Raw genomic sequence first — 22,677 nt, 5'->3', positions numbered from 1 at the left:
TTAGAAATTAGCAACCAGTAGATATCTTGATGTCATGCCAGTGTCACTGTTATCTTTTAAATACTGAAGCTATAATTTGTCAGTATATTTTCACACAAATCTCTGATAACCATGGTAGTGGACCACTGGTGATAAATAGGTAAGAAAAAGTTGCTAGGAGTAAAGTAGGCATTCATATTAACTACTAAGGTGGTTATCAGAATGACCTTAAAGATACAAGTGTCTTTCCCAGAAAGCGTATCTTTTTGTTCCTATCTTGAAGATTCTTTCATGATGTAGGTCATAATACAAAACTGTAACATGATATTAAATACATACACACATAGAATATCATAGAAGAATAGTTGGTTTATATGTACGTGTGTGTGTGTGTTTATATGAAAGTAGTAAATGAAAATGTTAACGGTGCAAGAGGGGCTAGACCACCTCTGGGACATTTTGGAAATCTGAGGTGTGTTGTTATTTTCAGTGTAGTTATGTTGGAACATTTATACATTATTTTATTATAATTTTTTTCATTTGTTAACAGTTAATTAGGCCATTATGTTGATTTTTTAAGGTTATATTTCATGCATAGGTTATAGTATCTGAAATTCATTTTAGGATAGAGGCAGGGGTTATTGGGAGGGCATTAGACCTAATGGGATTTTCAAATGCTTGCTGAGATGATAGTGTGATGGGGGCTTTTGTTCTTTATAATTATCACCAGTGGACAAGTTTCCTCCTGTGACATAAGTTCATACTCCCTGGAAATCTGGCCACATGCTTGACATGTCCTCAGAGTCTGAAAGCTTCTGAATTTCCTTTCTCATAGGAATTGTTTTCAATTTAGAATGAAGCAGATTACCAAGAAAAAAAGAAAACCAAAAAACCCACCCCAAACCGATTATACAGAATCACACTGGCACTTTGTTTCGTTTAGAATTTGGGGTGTGGTCAAGGAGACCATACAACACAAATCACAGTAGTAAAATTACACTTCAGCAAAAGAGTTACAGTGCTCCTTTTTGAATATGAATTGGTCTTGCTTTAACGTCATCAGTGTGACTTTCTCTTTCATTGAAGGAAGGAATGCTAGAAAAACATGAATATTTGACATGGATCTTGGATGTGTTAGAGAAGATCAGACCGATGGATGATGACCTTCTTAAACTCTTGTTACCACTCATGCTGCAGGTACAGTACATGTGACCACGAGCCAGCTGATTTTATGGGCAAGAGAGGAGTCTGATTAGGATGATTAAGTATGTAGAGGTGGAAGAGGAAGAACATTATCTTTGGGACAGAAGGGAAAAATGGCTTGATGCTACTCCACATGTGTCAGCCACGTTCATAGTTTTTAACCATGTGTCCTTCTAAAGTATTCTCACCTGCGCTAATGCCTCCCATCGGTGAGCTAAGCAGACAGCTCTTTACATACTATCGCCCCATTCGCACAGATGTCTGTGAAAACAAAACAAAATCATCTCTTTTTAAGCATTAGAGGATCTTTTATATTCATTTGACATTCTTTGAGCCACTGGGGGTGGGAACTTCCTGTTTTAATGATTGCTTTAAGATCTGCTAAAAATTTAGGTTATTTGGTTACGATTTACTTAGAAAACATAAAGATTTCCTGGAAAGTTAATACATGCATTTGGTCATTTAAGCAATATGAAAGAGTATCTAGTGAAAAGTAATTCTCTTCCTCTCCCTCGTACCCTCCTGGAGACTACACTGTGCAGGTGTCCTGTGTATCCTCCCTGTGATGGTCTGTGCCCATGCTGTCCATTAGAGTAGCCACTAGCCCCAGGTAGCTTTCGAGCCCTCGAGCTATGACAAGTGCAATTTGATATGTGCTCTTAGTGTAAACGCACACCAGATTTCACATTTAGTTCAGAAAAGAGTGTATAATGTCTCATGAAATCTTTTTGTGTTGATTCCCTGTTGAAATGATAGTGTTTTGGGTATGATAGGCTAAATAAAATACGTTACTTATTTAATTTTGCCTGTTATTTATTTATTAAAAAAATTTTTTTTAACGTTTATTCATATTTTGAGAGACAGAGTGTGAGTAGGGGAGGGGCAGAGAGAGAGGGAGACAGAATCAGAAGAAGGCTGCAGGCTCTGAACTGACAGCATAGAGTTTGATATGGGGCTTGAGCTCACAGACTGTGAGATCATGACCTGAGCTGAAGTCGGAAGCTCAACCGACTGAGCCACCCAGGTGCCACTTGCCTGTTATTTTTTTAATGGAAAACTTAAAATTACATATATGGCTTGTGTTGTTTCTATTGGACAGCACTGGTTTCTACAGTACTTGTGAAGTACCCCCCCCCCCCCCTTTCTCTTAATGAAAAAAGTCTTTGTTAAAATAGTTGTTTCACCGAGTAGTATCAGACGTGACTGAAGCCCGTTGTCCTTGTGCTTCTCAGTATTCGGACGAGTTTGTTCAGTCGGCTTACCTGTCTCGTCGTCTTGCCTACTTTTGTGCCCGGCGTCTTGCCTTGCTGCTGAGCGATAGCCCCAGCCTCCTTGCTGCCCACTCACCCCACATGATGATAGGACCAAACAACTCAAGCATCGGGGCCCCCAGCCCTGGCCCCCCTGGCCCCGTCATGAGTCCCGTGCAGCTGGCCTTCTCAGACTTCCTCTCCTGTGCACAGCATGGCCCCCTGGTTTATGGACTTAGTTGTATGTTGCAGGTAAGTCCCTGGCCCTTGCTGTTTTATGTTAAAATTCAGCGTAGGAGATAATCGAGTTAAGAATTGCCCCTTCAACTTTCACGTCACATTCCAGTTTTTTCCTCATCCAAATAATTTACAGATTGAAGTTTCATGTTTTTATTTTTCTATGTTGGATCAAGCTGAGTGAAGATTTGTTGCTTCTGTGTAGAAGAAAGTTCTTGTAGTTACCTTTTATTATACCATGCAGCACTCTCAATGATGAAATCCTTGAGGGAACCCACAGAATAAGTCTGCTATATTACTTTGCTTTTGGAAAGACATTTTCTCAGTGCAGCATTTTATAGCTTCCTCAGTCCACATCCTAAGTTGGTTGCCATCCTCTCTATTTCTTTAAAATCCAGGTAATTTGTGAGGCTCTGTTGTTCGGCCAAGTATCACTGCTTGTGTGGTCCTTGAACATCCAGTCGCGTGCAGGCCACTGGGCCGATGCTGTCAGGAATGAGATACAGCCCCGTCCTAGAGGAGCTCACAAGTTAGTGTTCAGGTTACACTTCTGGGGCTCTTAAGGTGTCCTGTTCTTTACTAAGAGGCTTTGGCCTGGCTTTAAAGACATGTTCTCCACTCAGGTAGAGCTTACGGTCTCGTGGGGAAGACAGGCTTGTCAATGGACAGTTTCCATATACTATGGCAAAGGCCAATGGAAGGATGCGCAGGGGACTAAGGGAGTTGAGAAGTGGAACTTGTAGTTCAACCCAGAATTCAGAGAGGCTTTCTGAAGGAAGCAGTTCTGACTACTGCATATTATAAGAGTTTTTTTTTTTTTTTTTAAAAAAAGGTGCTAAGAGTATTCTTGGCAGAGGGAGCAGCATGGGAAAAGGGCCAGAGGGTTGATCAGTCATCTTGTGTGCAGGTTGGTATTAATGGAACATCAAGTGTAAAGCCTGTTGGGGTGTGGGCATATAAGACTCCCTAGGTGCCTTATGATTGGGATGCGACTGGAGGGTTTTAGGCAGGAAGGTGCCATGGTCAGTTGTGCCGTTGATTTAGATTGTTGTGGCCACAATAGAGGGAGGATTTGTGGGAGTAGCAAGGGAAGGGAAAGAGAGGGAGAGACATGGCCAAAAAAGTCAGTTTGGGAGAGTCTAGGTAAGTTCACTTTTGGACAGTTTTGGATTATTTGTCCTTTAGCATCTCTAAATAGTTTTGTTCCAGAAGTTTTTACATGTCTCATTTTGAAGTTGATGCCAGACATCCAGCCAGATGTGTGGATTTGAATCCCTCAGGGACTTTTTTTTTTTTTTTTTTTCTCAGTTCAAGTTTAATAGAAACAAAGATCAAAAGTGATGCCCCACTACTGTACACATCAGTTGACTTGCCCCATAGCACAGCATGGGCCATTCTCTCCAGAGGAAGAAAGGCTGGCTTCCCCAACCCCTGCAGGAAAGGCCTGTCCCATCCCATACCACATCTGCACAGGGACACTTGGCTGACCCAAACCCCAAGAGGGGGTGAGATTACCTGAAGAGTTAGCAGTGAGTGGCAACCTGTGGCCTGAGTGGTGAAGAGGCGGCTGAAGGGCAGTCCACGGAGGGGGCCGTGAAAGTGTGGCCAGACTGGACAGAAAAGGAAGGGGAGAGACTATTGTTAAAGAGAGACAAGGACAGCGAGAATAGGAATGCTATTGTTACGATTCTGTTATAATCTTACTAGCATTTATTGTGTTCTAAGCATCGCTCTAAATTGTAACGTGTATTAAGTCACTTACTTCTCAGAACATCCTATGAGATTGGAACCAATATTACTGCTGTAACATGAATGATGAAATGGGGGCGTAGGTCACACAGCAAGTAAGTGGCAAAGCTGGAATTCACACCCAGGCAGTCTGGATCCAGGGTCCACACTCTTACCACCATGCTGAGCTGCTTCTCTAGCTACTGCAGGAAGTTTCCAAAAGGAGATGGTCGTGGGCGGTGCCCCCATATTGGGGAAGTCTGGTAAGAAGATAGCTGGATAAGACCGTGGTCAGTTGAGAAGCCATTGTAAGGCGGGTTGAGGAGTGATGAAGAATGAGGAGAAGTAATGCTACCTGTTCTTTTTGAGAGACCTGTCTGTGAAGGAAAGGAGAGAGATTGCTGCTAAGTAAGTGGAGATTTTTTAAAAGGTTTTGTTTTTTTGATGGTCAGATTTGAACATACTTCTTTTTTTTTTTAATTTTTTTTAATGTTTGTTTATTTTTGATGGAGAAAGACAGAGCATGAGTGGGGGAGGGGCAGAGAGAGAGAGAGGGAAACACAGAATCTGAAACAGGCTCCAGGGTCTGAGCTGTCAGTACAGAGCCTGACGCGGAACTTCAGACTCACGGACCACGAGATCATGACCTGAGCCGAGGTCGGACACTCAACGGACTGAGCCACCCAGGCGCCCCAGATTTGAACATATTTCTCAGCTGAGATTAAACTAGTAGAGAGTGCAAACAGGAGAAGAGGGGTGTGTGATAGATCAGTGCCCTGGGTATTGGTGATTTTAAGAACACTGGGAAGAACTCCGTGATGGACAGGAGATGAGAACCCCGACCTCCTCACACACAGGAGGAAGGAGACGGGTATGTGGACCAGTGGAGACAGATGCAGTAGTGGGGCTCAGGGACTTGACGTTCTTCATATCTGCCACCTGGTTTCCACAGAGATGTCTCCTAGACTTCAGAATCTAGTTTTTGTGATACTCAGTTTTGCATTTTAGAAGAAACATTGCATCCCTTCTCTAATAAGCTCACAGTTTGTTGAGTGGCACAACAACATGATAGTTAAGACAATTTTTTTTTCTGTAATGTTTATTTTTTATTTTTGAGAGAGAGAGAGAGACAGAGACAGAGTGTAAGTGGGGGAGAGGCAGAGAGAGACAGACACACAGAATCCGAAGCAGGCTCCAGGCTCTGAGCTGTCAGCATAGAGCCCAATGCTGGGCTGAAACTCAACGAGTCGTGAGATCATGACCTGAGCCGAAGTTGAGTGCTCAACCGACTGAGCCACCCAGGTGCCCGAGACCTGTTTTTTAGAATCCTTGCAGACCTGATTTTAGCCTCTGCTCTTCCAGTTTCTAATGTAACCTTTAGACTCTGTTTCCTGTGTGTGAGGGTGATGGTGACAGTTCCTACTTGGTGACCACACATGGTTAGGGTTGTGATGATGCAATGTTCAGTATGGAGCAAGGACTTATTTAAACCGGAGCCATAATATCGACTCTATGTTTAGAAGGCAGAACGATAGCATAGAGGTTCTAGACACGTGTGCTGAAATCAGCTTGGCTGGTTATTACTCTCCACTGTGGCTCCTATTCCTCTGTGGTACAGTGGGGGGGATAGCATTACCTACCTCATGGGATCATTGTGGTCTGTGAGTGAGGGGTCATAGAAGGTGCTTCATGCAAGCTGGTTGAAGAAAAAATGTCTGCAAGGGTGTAACGTAGAGGTAGGCAAGCTATAATCTGTAGGCCAATGCCAGCCAATGAGCTAAGAATATATTTTATATTTCCAGTGAGTTATTAAAACAAGAAGAATATGTGACAAATTATAGGTGACCTGCAAAGCTTAAAGCATTTACTCTCTGGCTTTTTATAGAAAATGTGCCACCCACTGGTCTAGGGTTACTGTCTGTCTAGCATTTATGAAGCTATTTACTGCATTATCTCAGAGATTATTTCATAGATTAAAACAAATTCCTTTTTAGATTTTATAACTTTAGAAATTACACATTCTAATTCCATCTCCTTTTTCTAATTGCATGAAAAAATTGTTTTAAGTGACAATTTTAAGTGATAATTACTGTGTTTTTATTAAGTTTCCTAGGTTCTCTGTGCTGGAATGTTAGCTTATGAATTATAATATTCCTTAATTTCTCAGTAGCTGTACCACCTCCATTTCAAATTAATAATTCTATTTTAGTTTTGTCTTAAGACTTGAAAAGTTGAGAATGGGTACTTGTAGGAAACTATAATATAGTTATGAGGCCTCGTTTTTATTGTTAAGCTGTTATACTTGTTCCTCTTAAATATCTGGATTTTCCTGCTTCATTTCCAGACTGTCACTCTCTGTTGCCCAAGTGCCTTGGTGTGGAATTATTCCACAAACGACAATAAGAGCGCGAACCCAGGCTCGCCCCTGGATCTGCTGCAGGTGGCCCCCTCCAGTCTCCCCATGCCGGGTGGGAACACAGCTTTCAATCAGCAGGTAGACTCTCTGTTACGGTGGTTGGACGGGTGTTTTCATTGAGAGGCATCACGACACAGCGAGCCGCGTGGGTGTTAGCCTCTCAGATGCTTGGATGCCTGCCCTTCCCAGCCCTGCTCCCCATCTCTCTGAGGGATGTGGGGGGAAGTAGTTAGCCTCTCTGGACCGCAGAAGTTCATCACATTGCTCCCTTCCTCCTTTAGCTCTTGCTGGGCAGCTCTTGCAAAGAGTCCTGCCACCCAGACGGTAATTGTGATGGTGGCTCTCATACATGACACAATTCCCTTAGATGGCAGTCTGTGATATTTAGTAACTGTTTTTATTAGTGCCGGGTTATTTGGTTCAGAGACTTAAGAAATTTAAACCGCGGGACTGTGACTAATGTTGAGAGTAAGATCCCTGTTTTTCACCAAGCAATTTTCTTAAATTCATAAAACATGCCTAGCTATTTTCATACATAGAAGAATGGCTCAAAAAGGATACTTGTGAGCTTTCACCTTCCCATAGAGGACATCCTAAAAAATTTTTACTTGTAAAGCAAGCATTTATTTTTTGTGAGTGTTTGTTATTGACAACTGGCATTGAATCACCCCTCGTAAATTTTAAAATGCGCTTCTTGGACAACAGGCTAAATTTGTTACGGTGCAGTCACGATTGTAGTTCCCTGTAGGATGCTCTGCTCATGTGGAAAAACCTGACATGATTTAGACAGCCACTGTGGCTTTCCAGGCATAAGTTAATTAGAAGCGATTATCTTTCAGGTTCGGGCAAGGATTTATGAGGTAGAACAGCAGATAAAACAAAGAGGCCGTGCAGTGGAAGTTCGGTGGTCTTTTGACAAGTGCCAAGAGTCAACAGCAGGTACAGAACCCAAGAGAAGAAGGAGTACTTTTGAATGTGGGACTTGATGCTCTGTTTCTGATTCTTATAACTCAGTCAACGTATTGAATAAGGATGCTTTTTGACAGAGGCACCTAGTGACTTTTGAGGGCATTCCTCTGTCTGTGCCCTTTAGTTCTTCGCTGTCTAGAATGTCAGGTTTGGTTTTGTTGGCAATTCTCACATGCTGAGAATGATACTTTCTTGAAATCCCTTTTGCCCTACATAATGATGGCTTTGTACTATGCTGTTTGGCTTTGTTTGACCTCTTTAACTGCTTGCTTAATTTCCACATCTAGGGGTGACCATTAGTCGGGTTTTGCACACGTTGGAAGTGTTGGATCGACATTGTTTTGACCGAACTGATTCCAGCAATTCAATGGAGACGCTTTATCATAAGATTTTCTGGGCAAACCAAAACAAAGATAACCAAGAGGTAGTTAATATTTTTCTTCTTTTCATTTAAATTTTCTCAGCATATTTTCTCTTTTTTTTCATTCAGTAAATTCTGGTGAAGTCTTTTCTATGAAGTGTAATAACTTATGAAGGGGTCTACACCCTGAAATCATTTTATTGTTGGACTAAAATGCCCCCAAATTATTAAAAAGGAATGTCCATTGGGCTTATTTACTTAGGTATAGTTACTGGAAAGACTTTTCTTGGCCCTCTTATCATCACTCCCCATCATTTTAGTTTTAGCAGAATATTCTTTATCTGGCGATTGGACTTTATATAATGGTTTAACTTTAACTTTGGGGTAATATATTTTAATTTTTTTTTTTTAACGTTTATTTATTTTTGAGACAGAGACAGAGCATGAACGGGGGAGGGTCAGAGAGAGAGGGAGACACAGAGAAACAGGCTCCAGGCTCTGAGCCATCAGCACAGAGCCCAACGCGGGGCTGGAACTCACGGACCATGAGATCGTGACCTGAGCCGAAGTCGGACGCTCAACCGACTGAGCCACCCAGGCGCCCCAAATATTTTAATATTTAGAGCAGTGAATGGATACTGTGATCATATTTTTTTAAAAAAACCCGTATTAGGATTCTCCAAACAGAGCTAACAAAGAAAAAAAACTGTGTGTGTGTGTGTGTGTGTGTGTGTGTGTGTGTGTACATATATTTACATACATATATATAAAAGTGAAAAGTATTTATTTTAAGGAATTGGCTCATAGGATTCTGGGAGCAGACGTGTCTGGAACGTAAAGGACAGGCCAATAGGCTTGGGACCCTAGGGAGAATTGATGTTGCAGCCTTGAGTCTGAAGTCAGTCTGGAAGCAGAATTCCTTCTTCCTCAGGGACCTGTCTTTTCTCGTAAGGCCTTCAACTAATTGGGTGGGGTCCACCTACCTTATGGAGAATGATCTGCGTTACTTTAAGTTTACTGATTTAAATGTTGTCCACATTTAGAAGAATAACTTCACAGCAACATCTAGACTGAATTTTGACCCCAAAAACTGGGTACCATGGACTAGCTGAATTCACACATAAAATTTATCATCACAGACAATTATTATTTTAGGCTTTCTTAGAGTAGATTGTTTCATTATTGAACGGTCTATAAACAAAGGTTTTCCAGTTTTTTCCCCCCTAACCTTATTTTGGGAGAATGAAGAAGTTTGTCTTATTTTTACAATGGAGAGCACCCATGGTATGTCCAGGTTGTGCTAGGCACCAGGAACAGAGAGGTAAGTTTTAAGACATGGTACCTACCTTCAAAGAACACCTTAGTCAACTGATTACTATTTTTGATTTCCATACTAGCTTTTGGGAATGCATATGTGGAAAGGAGAGATTAGACAATGGAAACAAAAACCCCCAGACTTTCCTTACATACCGTTATGTGAACCTGATGTGAACCTGTTCTAGGTTATTCCTCTTTCTGGAATAATTTGTGTCATCCCCTGGCTTCTTGAAGATAAGGTTCAAATTCACTGCTGCCAAGTAGGATATTGGAATGTTGAGTGAGGTAGACTGAGTATATGTTCTTTTTCTTTTCTTTTTTTTTTTTTTACATTTATTTTTGAGAGGCAGAAAGAGCACAAGTGGGGGAGGGGCAGAGAGAGAAGGAAACACAGAATCCAAAGCAGGCTCCAGGCTCTGAGCTGACAGCATAGAGTCCGATGCAGGGCTCAAACTCACAAACCACGAGATCGTGACCTGAGCCGAAGTCAGTCGCTTAACTGACTGAGCCACTCAGGCGCCCCGAGTGAATTTTCTAATTCATTGTGAAGTCTCAGTGGCAATGCTTCATTCGGTGCTTCTGTGGAGCACACGGATTATAAAAGTCTGCATAGTACTCTGCTTATTGACATAGATTAGAGTATTACTGTGTTCTTTTGGAGTGGAACCCTTGAAGTCTATTTGTTATAAAGACTTAGGTAAAAGGTTGCAAGAGTACTAAGGTTTTCAATACGTAAACTAAGATACGTGGAAGGAAAATAGGGATACCTAAAATTCAAGGTGTCCTTTTGGACTGCTAAACTTTGTGCACTGAGAGTTGAGTAAAGACTGCGTTGTTCCCTTGTGAGCATTTTAGCTGTACCCAAACCCCTTGAGTTTTGTGGTTAGCTTGACTCTACAACTTTATAGTGAATGAACTGGCCAACTTCAGAATTGCATGCCTCATTCATCCACAGAGACTAAAGTTATTCACTAGCACTCTTAAGAGATCATGGTACATCTCTTACCAAGGGCAGAAATTACGTTTTGTATTTTTGAATAAAATCACTCTCTAAGCTCTCTAAAACACTGTTGTCTCCAGTGAGCAACGTCTCCACCCAGGATGCTGAGAGGTGCTTGCCACTAGAGGGCGACATGTGCTCAGGGTTGAGGGTCTTGTGTGTTCCACTGACATACTTCATTGGAAGGAATGTCACAATGTTGCCCATTTAGGAGTAATTACATTGAATGTTGAATCAACTATGGAAAGATGTGTTGTGAGTGAGTGGTTGCTTTGTGGTTATCACACTCTTTTAGGAGTAATACACAAATTACATTTTAAACCTGTAATTCAGACTGGTCACCTTTTCTTAGTAATCTATCAGAAGAACTAGGTAGATCCTGTTAATTTAACATTAGAATGATTTTTAAACCTTAAAATATTGACATTTACATATTTAACATTAATTATTTAACCTTAAATTTTAATTAAATTAATTTTTATTTTGGCATCTGTTTGTGTGTTTCAAGGTATGTGTGTATATGCAGGCAGATGACAGTGTTTCATCTGTTTACTCTTCACCAAGGTCTATTATTTTCTCGACACCCGAGTCACTTTATATATTCCTGGAATTCATGTATGAGCTGTGGAGTTGTATTAACTGTGATCAGCTGTGTGACCTTGAACAAGTTACTTGTAGGCTTTGTGCCTTAGTGCCTTTACATATTAAGTTGGTGTAGAGCATTTGCCTTGTCTGCCTCTAAGGGGACATGAGCACTTTGAGATTCATGAAACATTCTATAAATATGTTAAAAATGTTGCTGTTAATGATAACAGAGCAATAATTATTAGTAGGTTACGATTATATTGGAAGAACCAGGATGATGAAACTCTAATTTTCTGATTAGAAGGAGTTGTATAAATTGGCATGGTTAGGATTCAAAAACATGTCTCACTTCTTGAAAATGTGTTTCCCCTTTTTTGTTTTCATAATTTGTGTTAGGACTTAGCATGAAAGATAATATAAGAAGGGACCAGTCTCTGTAGTTGCAAAGACCTTGAGGTTTACTTTTGCTGAAGTTGTATTTAGGCAGGCCTGGGCCCTGGATTGCACATCCTGGTTTCCCACATCTGCTTAGGCAACTTGAACTTCAGTCTCCTTGATTCCTTTTTCTCTGCAACTGCTAAAAGGAAATCTAGTTCTTTCCACTTTCTTGTAGGGAGGAGAGGAGCAGCTGTACAGATGGGATGCAGAGTCTGAAGTTCAGATTTGCGTGTCTAAGTAGTCTTAGTATTTGGCCAAAGCCCACTGAAAACCGTAGTGCATGGGATGAAGGCATTTGAGGATTTCATCCTGCCCTGTGGTTAGACTGCGGTCACGAGAGTGAGAGTGTGCTCCACGATGGGCTGTGCTAGGCCTGTGGCATGCTTCCGCTCATTCTACAGGCACTGCATTATTCCCGTACCCACGCCTTCCCTTCTGCCCCCCATATCCTCAGCTGCTGCTTCTGTGTTAGGGCTTGGCAACTGTTGTAAGAGAAGCACAAATATAAACCTCAACTCCCTCAATGTTTGCTTATTCTAGATTTATGCTACTTGATTTTCCATTCAGTGTAGTGTGAGATAGAAAACGTGAAGTGCTTACTTAGGACAGGGCTCAGAGACTTGTGTTGCACAGTGGCCAGGCAGGTGGTGCAAATTAATGGTAGGCTGTTGCATCCAGGGCTCCTGGGACGTGACTGGGGAGGGGGCATGCCCTTTCTAAGTAGAGTGGCCTGTCTCAGATTCTTCTTGGGAATGTAGACCCACTGTTTGATCCTTCAACATTTCTGGAGAAGATGTATATCAAGATTTACAAACTCTCCCAATTAAAAAAAATTTTTTTAATGTTTATTTGTTTTTGAGAGAGACAGAGCACAAGTTGGGGAGGGTCAGAGAGAGAGGCAGACACAGAATCCGAAGCAGGCTCCAGGCTCCGAGCTGTCAGCACAGAGCCTGACGTCGGGCTTGGGCTCACAAACCATGAGATGATGACCTCAGCTGAAGTTGGATGCTCAGTCGACTGAGCCACCCAGGTGCCCCTCAAACTCTCCCAATTTTAAAACACTTTGCAGGCCAAGCTGCATGTCTGTTGTCCATGTTTGCCCACATGACTTTCACTCTGCAACTCCTGGTGAGTGTTTTGTACACCATTTGCTAACTGATTTGCCTGTTTAATGTTTCAGAACCATTTCTACTCTGGCTGATGGGGGCAGAGAGGCCGGTGCCACAGGAGGGACTATTGTTGGGGATGGGGGGGGGGGGACCTTCCGATTCCAAGTCCTGACTGAGCCTGTCACTTGCAGCCTTAGGCGAGATCCACATTGCTGACCTGAAGGCCGAGGGTGAGGTGCCCCTCAGCTTCACACAGCACCCAGACCGCTTCCTTCCTCTTGGCTTCTTTCCCCGTTTATGTGGGGTGTGAAGGGAGAACCAGCTGCATCGTTGGCTCCCCCAGGGACATGGATAGAAGGGAAAGTCTGAAGATGACGGGAAGAGCTGCCTTTTCACTTCTCTCTTTGGTGCCCAAGGAAGCAAGCTTTCTCCTGAGTAATGAAAAGGCCTGAGTGGCGGTGGAGGCATGTGCACTTCCTCTTGCCCTGCTGTGAAAACAAACTGTCACACGCCAAAACCCGAGAATCTGCATGTTTGCTCTTCCTTTCCTACTCAGAATAGTTAGGAAGCACTCTGAATAGGTGTGTTGAGTTCCTCCTGATTTCTTTGAAAGGCCTAGGCCCAGAGTCCAGAGCGGCTGTCTTACCCCTGGCACAGGCCTCCGGGGCCGCACCGGCCCTTGTATCAGTGTGGCTGAAGAACTCCCACCATCATGCAAAAGAAAATCTTGGTTTCTGTCCTTGCTGGCCATGTTCCATGTTCTTCTTCCTGCAAGTCTGTAGCCCCACAGGTCAGGGTCTGTGTTCCTTTTGCTCACCAGCAGCACATCACCAGTGTCTAACACCATGCCTGGGGCCCAACAGGTCCTCAGGAAGCATTTACTGAATTTGTTTTTAGGGGCTCGCTTAAAAGCTGCTGGGACAGTGAACTGGAAAGAAAGCCTCTGTAAGATTGGGTTTGGAAGGGTAGGGGTGAGTGCTGTAATCTGTTAGCTCTAACGATGGTACAGGTTCAGATGCGCAAGAAAATATGTGAATGTGGAGGGAGGAGCTTGGCCAACGGAAGAGTTCTCAGGTGTAAAATTGGCAAGTCGGTGCATTTCTTTTGTGGTATTTGGACAATTCACTTACTCTTGATGAGTAAGAGTAAATTTCCCCATTTTTAAAAAGGGCATTCTATCTCTTGATGGTGTGAGAATGATAAAACACTGAAAGGTTAATGGTGCCTTGCACGTGGATGGGTACTGAGTAAACTCTAGCTGCTGTTATAACTGACTCATGTATGTAGGGAGGCAGTTAAACCCTGGAGACATGGAGGGAATATGGTTCCTTGGGACCACTGTGGACACACACACACACACACACACACACAACTATCCATCACACAGTCCATTCATCCATAAAGCACAGCCAGGATCCGTCAGGCTTTTTATATTTGATTTTTACCAAGACTTTACCCACAGTAGGGAAGCAGTCAGATGGGACTGGCCAACCCAAGGCAAGGTGGCTGCAGTACCACCAGGTAGAAAAGGAGATGATGCTCATTTCAATGCTTAGGGGTTTTTGGTTTTTGTTTTTTTTGTTGTTGTTATTAATGTTTTGTCCTTCCTTCCTTCCTTCCTTCCTTCCTTCCTTCCTTCCTTCCTTCCTTCCTTCCTTCCTTTCCAATGTAAGAAAAAGTCACTTTTAAAAATCGAGGCTCAGGGGGCGCCTGGGTGGCTCAGCTGGTTAAGCATCCGACTTCAGCTTAGGTCACGATCTCGCAGTTTGTGAGTTTGAGCCCCGCATCGGGCTCTGTGCTGACAGCTCAGAGCCTGGAGCCTGCTTCGGATTTTCTGTCTACCCCTCTCTCTACCCCTCCCTTGCTCACGCTCTGTGTCTCTCGGTCTCTCAATAATAAATAAACGTTAAAATTTTTTTTGTAAAAATGAAGGCTCAAGATAACAAAGTCAAATGTGGCAAAAGTCAAGCCAACACGGATGGCACATCTGGCTGTCTTCCTGCTGAGATGTGTGTGCCAAATTTTAGAATTGAGGATGCTGATCACAGCCCTGTCTGAGCACGTTGTACCGTGGAAGTCACACGGTTTCCTACTGGTCGCTCTTAGAGCTACCACTTTCTTCTTTCTTCAAGTAAATCCATTAATCAAAGGGCAATTATGTTAACATAGTGGGGGGGGGGCGTGGCATGCACAGACATTTAGACTTTGCTGTTACTGATAAAGAGGGTAATGAATCCATTTAGAGTGTGGTAGGCCTCTTGGATCAGATTGTTTCTGAGCCTGTGTACCAGTCTTTTTTCTTCAGACTTTTTCTGAGTATGTCTTAAGCACTAGGCCCGTTTTAAGTGTATTGTACCATCTCATTTATTTTTTCCTTGGCCAGTGAGACACATGTGAAACAAAAAAAAATTTAATTCTTGCGTTACAGATGAGAAAACCAAAGCGTAGAGCAGATGAGTGAGTTGTCCAAGCTAGTGACCAACTCACTGGTGGGGAAATAGGGATTGAGATCCTAAATGGTTCCCGAGCCCAACTGTTAACTAATACATTCTTTTTTTTTTTTTTTGAGCAAGCATATGTGCATGCATTGGGAAGGGGCAAAGGGAGAGGGAGAATCTTAAGCAGTCTCCATGCCCAGCACAGGACCTGACATGGGTCCCAACATGGGGCTGGATCTCACAACTGAGATTATGACCTGAGCCTAAATCAGGAGTCGGATACTTAACTGACTGAGCCACCCAGGTGCCCTGCCCTTTAATTAGCACATTCTGTTCCTTGTACCACTTTAAAAACTCATTTAATTCAGGTAATTCTAGTTGAATAAACAAGTGTCAGATGAAATTTTGGAAGAAGGAGGGAAAAAACAACCTTTGTAATTGCCACAAAGAGTTTTCATATTAATATTGGCGTATTTGTTTGCAGGAATAATCTTTGGTTTTTAAAAGTGTGACAGTTTCAACAGAGTAAACAATATTTATGTTAGAAAATGCCAATCTTCAAGTTGAGAAAGCTGACCCTTAGAGTATATCATACAACCTTGAGGTTGATTCAGACTTGGATTTGAGTCCTGGCTTTGCTGTCAAGTAGCTGGGTGGTCTCAGGCTAGTTCCTTGTTCCCTCAGTGTCATTCTCACTGCACAATGGCCTTACTACTAGAATCCAGTCCATTTGGTCCCATAGGGTACCACCTAGTAAATGTCAGTTGTTACGTTCATGGCTGGATCACTTTGGTTGTCAAGTGGGTTGAACCTAGTACCATGTTTTAGAAATTTATTGTTCTTCTTCTCATCTGTAGGTTCCTTTCCTTTTTCGTAAGAGGCAAGCCATAAAGCTTACTGCCCTCTACAGTCATGACTTTTGCATATTAATTCACTATGAGAGACCTGACACTTTTCAAAGACTTTTGGAGGGATTTACTTTATAATTCACCTCCTGTGTGACTTCTGTTATCATGCAATTTCATAGTTCTCAAAACTCTATTTTTTTTTCCGTTTGTATTTAAATGTTGATGATTTAACTGAAGAATAGCAAATTCATTTCTTGGCACAGTGCAGATTAATGACAGCTGATTTATATACTCAGAGGAATTGTTTTAATTTTGTTTTCTTATCTACTACCTTCTCAGAGCTCAGAGCTGTGTTATTTTTAACTGCTGCTTAAAAAAAGAAAAAAAGTCCTTTTTGCTGTCATAGTATATGTTTTGTTTCTTAGATGTCTTAAAACCTAATGACTATCAACTTTGATTCTAAGGATGAGAGCCTAGGAGAACCTGCCTTTTTTCCTCATCAAAAACCAGCCATCTCAAATATCTTTTGGAAATGTACATAGGGAATCATTCATATTCGTATTTATGAAGATCTTTCACAAGTGAATACTATTTATATTTAAGTCTTCTGGGTTTGTGGTTAATAGTCCTGGTCTTAGTGCTTTTTATGGTGATTCTGAGTGATCATATACAACAGGCTTATGTTCTGTTAGCAGTTTAGACCACTTTTTAACTTAATGCAACTCTTGAAATTCTTCCAGATCTTCTTAATGTGCCTCAGGTTGCAAGCCATATGCAATATCACTACTCTGTGTATTATCCCTTGTTGTTTATTGGTGCCATAATATGACTTTTTAATCTAGATATGGCCATTTTGTTTAATGTTGACTAAGAGTGATTAATCACATTTATAAACATGTCCTTTTAGTCTCAGAAAGCTGTTGAAAAGCTTCATTCGGTATATGATCTCAAGTTCTTTTAGTTTGCTGTTGCTTATAGTAATGAGTCATTGGTTTTTCCCATTCCCTTTTGTGGTATTGTTATATAATGAAGGTAGTATATTAAGAAATTTCTTAAAATAGCAGACAATCTCAAGGATCTTCTAATTTCTAGAGGAAGCCTGGCTCTCAGATGTAGTTGTCAGTTATTTTCCCTTGTTTGTCTGTTAGAGAAGACCTGTGGTTAGTTTCTATAAACCAATAGGTTATTGAGTGACCGAATAAAAATTGAATTAGGCTTAATCTATCAAGTTTATCTTTTCCAGAAAGGAAAAATATTACCAATCTCCCTGATGATGAGGGCCTTCTTCACATTTCGGATATCTTTATTATAGATGTGGATAGCACCACTAATGAAGATTATTTGCAACAGAGTTTATAATGATTTCAGTATTTTACCACTGTGGGTGTGTCCAAAGTTCATGAGGCTAGATGAACAATGCTATTATTTGAAGACATTACTGGTTTTGAATTTTGTGTCCATGCATTGTCCTATTTATCCTCATTATAGAAATCATTCTTGTGATTTGCTTTTCATTTTTTTAAAGAAATATTTTTATGTTTTGAAGTATGGTATTACAATACAGTGCAGTATGATACACTGTTATTAATTTCAGGTGTCTTGTGAGTTTTGTACACATAGGATGTGATGCATTCAAGATATCATCAAGTGCCCTTTAGCCACAGTTTAGACCCTTGTCCCATTCTTCTGCTCAGAACCAGAGTATATTGGCACAAGAGCTCCATCTGTGGAGCAGATAGCTTGAGTTTGACTCTTAGGTCTATGACCTAGTAACTTGGAGACGTTTAACAAGTTATGTAACCTTCAGGCCTTAGTTTGCTCAGTCATGGCACGGTAGTGAAAGCATTAGAACAGGGCATACTGTATAGAAAGCAGTCGTTATATATATATGAGCAGTAGCCACTGTTCATTTTGGAACATATCCTTTGGATATTTTCCTGGGCATTTGTGTACATATACATGAATGCTTAGTAAAAGGTCAGAGGACATAAATGGATTATGTTCTGCAAACTATTCTGCAGGATTTTCTTCCCTCACGGCTTAATATTGTCTGTTGCTTTTTGCTTGTTTTTGTTCTAGTCATGATACTCAGTCTTTTAATCTAATAAAGTTTTCTAGTTCACTGGGTTGGTAGGGGGAGATAATCATTCTATGCAAACTCTAGTAATGTTGCCATATCCTTTCAAATGTTTATTCCTTCTTCCCATTGGCTAAATCTTTCAGAATGATGCTAAATAATAATGTTGGGACCAGCATCCTTGACTCATTAATTTAGGAATGAAAATACTTCTGATACTTCACACTTAACCAGCTGGTAGATTGTCAGATACTTTTACCATAGTAAGTAAGTACGTGTGTAGGTTGGGGGAGGGGAACAAAATAAACTCCTCCCACCATTGTCTGCCCTCATCTTAACCTTGTTTGCATTGGGTTTCATGTTATACAGAGTTGCTTTTCCTCTATGATGACAAATAACTGTTGAATCTACTATGTGCCAGACACTGTGGTAGATGCTGAAAACAAAACCATGCAAAAGACAAATCTTTGACTTACAAGAGCATCTGGTCTAGCAAGTATTATTAGAGGAGGAACAAAGTCTTTGGTAATTCATTCCTGTGATTTCATTTTCTGCATGTCCGTTCAATGACAAGTCTGGCTTATCTCTAGAGAGGTAGAAGTCTGGCTGGAACAGTGGGTGGCAGTGGCTGGTTGGAGTGCAGCTGGGCAGCAGGCTTCGTGTGTGTGTGTGTGTGTGTGTGTGTGTGTGTGTGTGTGTGTGTGTGTGTGTGAGAGAGAGCGCCACCTGAGAGATTCCCAGGTAACCGCGGTGCTGCTTGTCCTCACAGGGATCTTGATTCAGTGATGACAGGAGTGGCAGAAAGAATGGACTCTGGAATTAGGCTTCCTAGCTCTGCCATTTTAGATCTGTGTTGGCCGTCTTCACCCCAGTTTTCTTATCTGTCAGATGGGAGTAGCGCCACCTACTTCAGAGTTTGTTGTTGAGATTAGAGATGACGTGTGTGAAACACCCACTGCCCGCTCAGTAAATATTTTCAATTATTACTTCTGCTACTACCTGTGGCTGGAAATTTACAACTGTTAGTATTATTCTGGCCATGATTAACATGTTTTAATTTATGCCATGGCTAGAATTCAGATTCTTGATGCCCTGGTTTGGTGCTTTTTTTTCTGGCCTTTATGTGCTGTGGCTCACTTTCTCTCTCTCTATCTTTCTCTCACTCACTCACTCATTCTTCTGTGTCCTGTTTGTCTCTGTGTGGTTGTCGCCTGGGGGGTGCGTGCTATGGACTGTTAAAGTCTTATTCTCTATTACCAAGTACCATTATGAAAAGCTGTCTGTTACTGCCCCTGAAGACTCTAACTCTCCTTTATGGTGTTCGAAGTGGTAAAGGACTTTCCTGTAGTACCTCTCAGAGGTCTCTCTCCTTTTCCTAATGGATATTTGAAACCAGTAGCTGGAGATCTAATAACCATGAAGCCATGTTGTGAAAGATGCATGTTACATGGAAGTGATACTATAGCACAAGAGAGCAGAATATTATGATTTTCTAAGCATCAGGAGTGGAGGAAGAAGAGCCCAGAGAAGCTTGGAGCTCACACAGAAGGCCATTGTATACTGTTGGAGCAAGGTCAAGGTGACTTCCCGAGTTCCTTTGACACACTGTGTTGCTGCACTTAACTTAGTTCATTTTCCAAGATTTACGTTGTGGCAAGAGTTTTATTAATTAGCTGAGTGATCTTGCACAAGCTATTTAACATCTCTTTGCCTTGGGTTCCTGATTTGTAAAATGGTGATAAAAATAATAACTAGCTAATAGGTAGGAAAGATTAAAGGAAATAATTCCCGAAACACACTGCACTGCCTGACTGTAAGTTGAGTAAGCACTCAATAAATGTTAATTATCTACATTATCACCTGTAAATTTTCCAAGATATCTTTGTGATTTTCAGAGTGATTAAGTCCATACTATGTTATTTTATGTTTTAAATTTTCATTTAGAAGTGTCTGAAAAGATTTATATTTAAGGTCAAGAACTTTCAATTTTCGATTTTTGTTGTGTCTGCTTTGGTCAGTTATAAGTGCTAACACTTTAGTAACGACTAGAATAATCAATGTGTACTACAGAAAACTTATTCTGAAAAATAGATTTTTGGTCAGAATAGACAGAGTTTCATCTGGTCAGGGCTAGTCTCTTAGTATCCAGAATGCTTTATAAAAGATTGAGCACAGAGTGGTGTACCTGATGAGTACCTGATGGAGTGATTTTTTTTTTCCCCCTTGTGACCAAAAAATTGCCTGAAATTTTCATGGCCTATTGAAGACCCCAATCCAGAATGTGCAATAAAACTGAGAGGATGGGGTGCCCCTCCTTGAATCTTCTGGGGCAGGAGGAGGAGCAGTCACCCTAGAAGAAGTAGGGGTGCTTCTCCTGGAAGAAGGGTGGGCTGGAGGGGAGATGACCTTCTCTGAGAGGGGACAATGCTGTTGGAGGGGATTCGAGCCTTACCAGTAATCATGCATCTTTGACTTCCCCTTCCTTGGTTCAGGAACAGGCCTCTCCAGTCTGCCTTCCATATTTATACATCTTTAATTAGATATCAAAATATCACTTTGCAGAAAAACAGAAATACAAACCAAGCAACCACTGTAAAAATTCCCATAGTTTCTTTGCTAAAGACAAACTGTCTTGGCTCTGAACCCTCCCTGTGGACCTTTCTTTCCTGTAAGCTTACCCTGTTTGCTCTGATTTGATCTGTTATGTGTCTCCACATTTCAGAGGGAATCTGTTGGTTGCTGGGGCTAGAATGGGGGATTGTTGTGGTATCATGCTTCACTGATAACTAGGCCCTCATATGTTTGTACTTGAAGATCATTTCCTTGGGTTATATTCTCAGAATAATTGGAGCAAATGATCTGAACATTTTTAAGACTGTTGTGAGACAGTAGGAATTACCTTCTAAGGGAATTGCCAAGTTTTATTCCTAAAAAGTAGCATGTGAGACTATATCTAGTGCCTAGAAAAGGGGCTAGCAGTGGTAGGTATTCAGGACATATTTATTGATTAAGTAAATGAATGAATGAGACTGCTGCCTGTCTCATGGTACTCTTTTTCAGTGTGGCTTTTTTCCCAGATGAAAAAAAAATTTTTGTTTTTTAACGTTTATTTTTGAGAGAGAGACAGAGCGTGAGCGTGGGAGGGGCAGAGAGAGAGAGGGAGACACAGAATCCCAAGCAGGCTCCAGGCTCTGAGCTGTCAGCACAGGCAGGGCCTGACGTGGGGCTCCAACTCACGAGCCGCGAGACCATGACCTGGGCTGAAGTGAGACTCTTAACTGACTAAGCCACCCAGGCGCCCCTCCTAGATTTTTAACTGTATGTAGCCTTCCTATATTTGCTAACTAACCAGTAGTCCTCTGCTCTAAATCCTTGAACTACACCTGTGTTTGCCACTTTTTATGTGCTTGTTTAAAACTGCTTTGAAGTAATTTCCTATTTGCTGCTGTAGTGTGTTATCAGAAATTTAGTGGCTGAAAACAACCCAAATTTATTCTCTTGAGTTGTGGAGGTAATGATCGTACTGGGCCCTAATCAGCCTGTCCTTCAGGCTGCATTCCTAGGGAGGCTCTAGGGGAGAATCTGTGTCCTCCTGTTACCCAGCCTCTCTTTCCCTGGAAAGCACTTCTGTGATTACATTGGTTCCACACAATAATCTGGGGTAATTCCTCCTCTCAACTCCTGGAGCCACAGAGTCCCTTTGATCCTTTAGGATAACGTACTCACATGTCCTGGCTTTGGGATATGGATATCTTTGGGGGTGGGGGACCTTATTCTATCTCCCACATATTTGTTTCTCCTTTTGTTAATCTCTGTTTTGAAATTTAACTCCTTATGCAAGATTCTTCCTGAAAGCCACTTTCTAAAAGGAAGTATTTAATAATTCCCCTCAGTCTTCTGCCTCTGCTCCTGTTAAATGTTGACTTTCTGAGATAATTTTCCTTTTTCGTGCATCCAGATTATTTGTATTCATTTATGTCTGTCCCACTTAATTGCCATTTCGTTGAAGGCAGGGACTGTAGTTCATATCTTGAACTCCTAAATTTCCCCAAGTTTTTGCCTTTGAGTTATTGTGTGTTAAAGTAATATTTATTAAATTGCACTTAGCAAACAATTATTATTTGAAAGGAATGGAGCTTAATATTTTTAGAGATTTGTTGGTAGGGTGAGAATGTGTTTCAATTTACATATTTAAAATCATGATGTCCTATTGACAGTTATTTGAATTAATTTGTAAGATAGCATCTGGCAGACAAATGGGAACGATTTTCTAATTTTCTAAAAGTTGATTGATGCAGAGCAGTTAGGGGCAGGGTGCGAGGATCTGCGTGTCAGGAACATGAGCCATAGATGTTTCTTTGTATGCACGTTGAGTGTGTCTAATGGGATATACCCAGGAACTGGTGGTTAAATAGGCAGAATATCCTCCCTTTTTTTTTTTTTTTTTTTTGATAGTGGAATCTAGAAAAGGCTTCTTGTTAAAAACCACTTAAAATGAGAACCAAAACTTCATAATAATTAGTAGGGGGGTGGAGGGAGAGTTTTGAGTGGGAAATTATCTTGAAAAATAAAATTATCAGAATGTATCTTATAACTAATAATTTCTTAATAATGAAGAACTAATGAAGTATAGTATGCCCCAAATACATAAGTATATAATTATTCATATAGCAGGGACAGTGTGCTTTCAAATTGGTATAATGTGACCTGATTTTCCAGGAT

General features: G+C 41.3%; 1 protein-coding gene across 21 annotated transcripts in view; it reads left to right on the top strand.

The window, feature by feature from the left end:
• Positions 1 to 22,677, top strand: part of MED12L (mediator complex subunit 12L) — a 333,827-nt gene that overhangs the window by 69,537 nt on the left and 241,613 nt on the right. For 16 of the 21 annotated variants that reach the window (XM_042956829.1, XM_042956814.1, XM_042956813.1 and 13 more), the window contains 6 exons: positions 1,066 to 1,176; positions 2,415 to 2,684; positions 3,502 to 3,576; positions 6,742 to 6,891; positions 7,653 to 7,752; positions 8,070 to 8,206. In XM_042956829.1, coding sequence (XP_042812763.1) covers positions 1,066 to 1,176; positions 2,415 to 2,684; positions 3,502 to 3,576; positions 6,742 to 6,891; positions 7,653 to 7,752; positions 8,070 to 8,206 — 843 coding nt within the window. The remainder of the gene's footprint in view (positions 1 to 1,065; positions 1,177 to 2,414; positions 2,685 to 3,501; positions 3,577 to 6,741; positions 6,892 to 7,652; positions 7,753 to 8,069; positions 8,207 to 22,677) is intronic. The other 5 variants (XM_042956818.1, XM_042956823.1, XM_042956828.1 and 2 more) reach the window with 2 other exon arrangements.

This window comes from Panthera tigris, chromosome C2, assembly GCF_018350195.1.
Source record: "Panthera tigris isolate Pti1 chromosome C2, P.tigris_Pti1_mat1.1, whole genome shotgun sequence".
In the NCBI taxonomy this organism is placed as follows: domain Eukaryota; kingdom Metazoa; phylum Chordata; class Mammalia; order Carnivora; family Felidae; genus Panthera; species Panthera tigris.
This window is presented reverse-complemented; position numbering and strand designations above follow the sequence as displayed.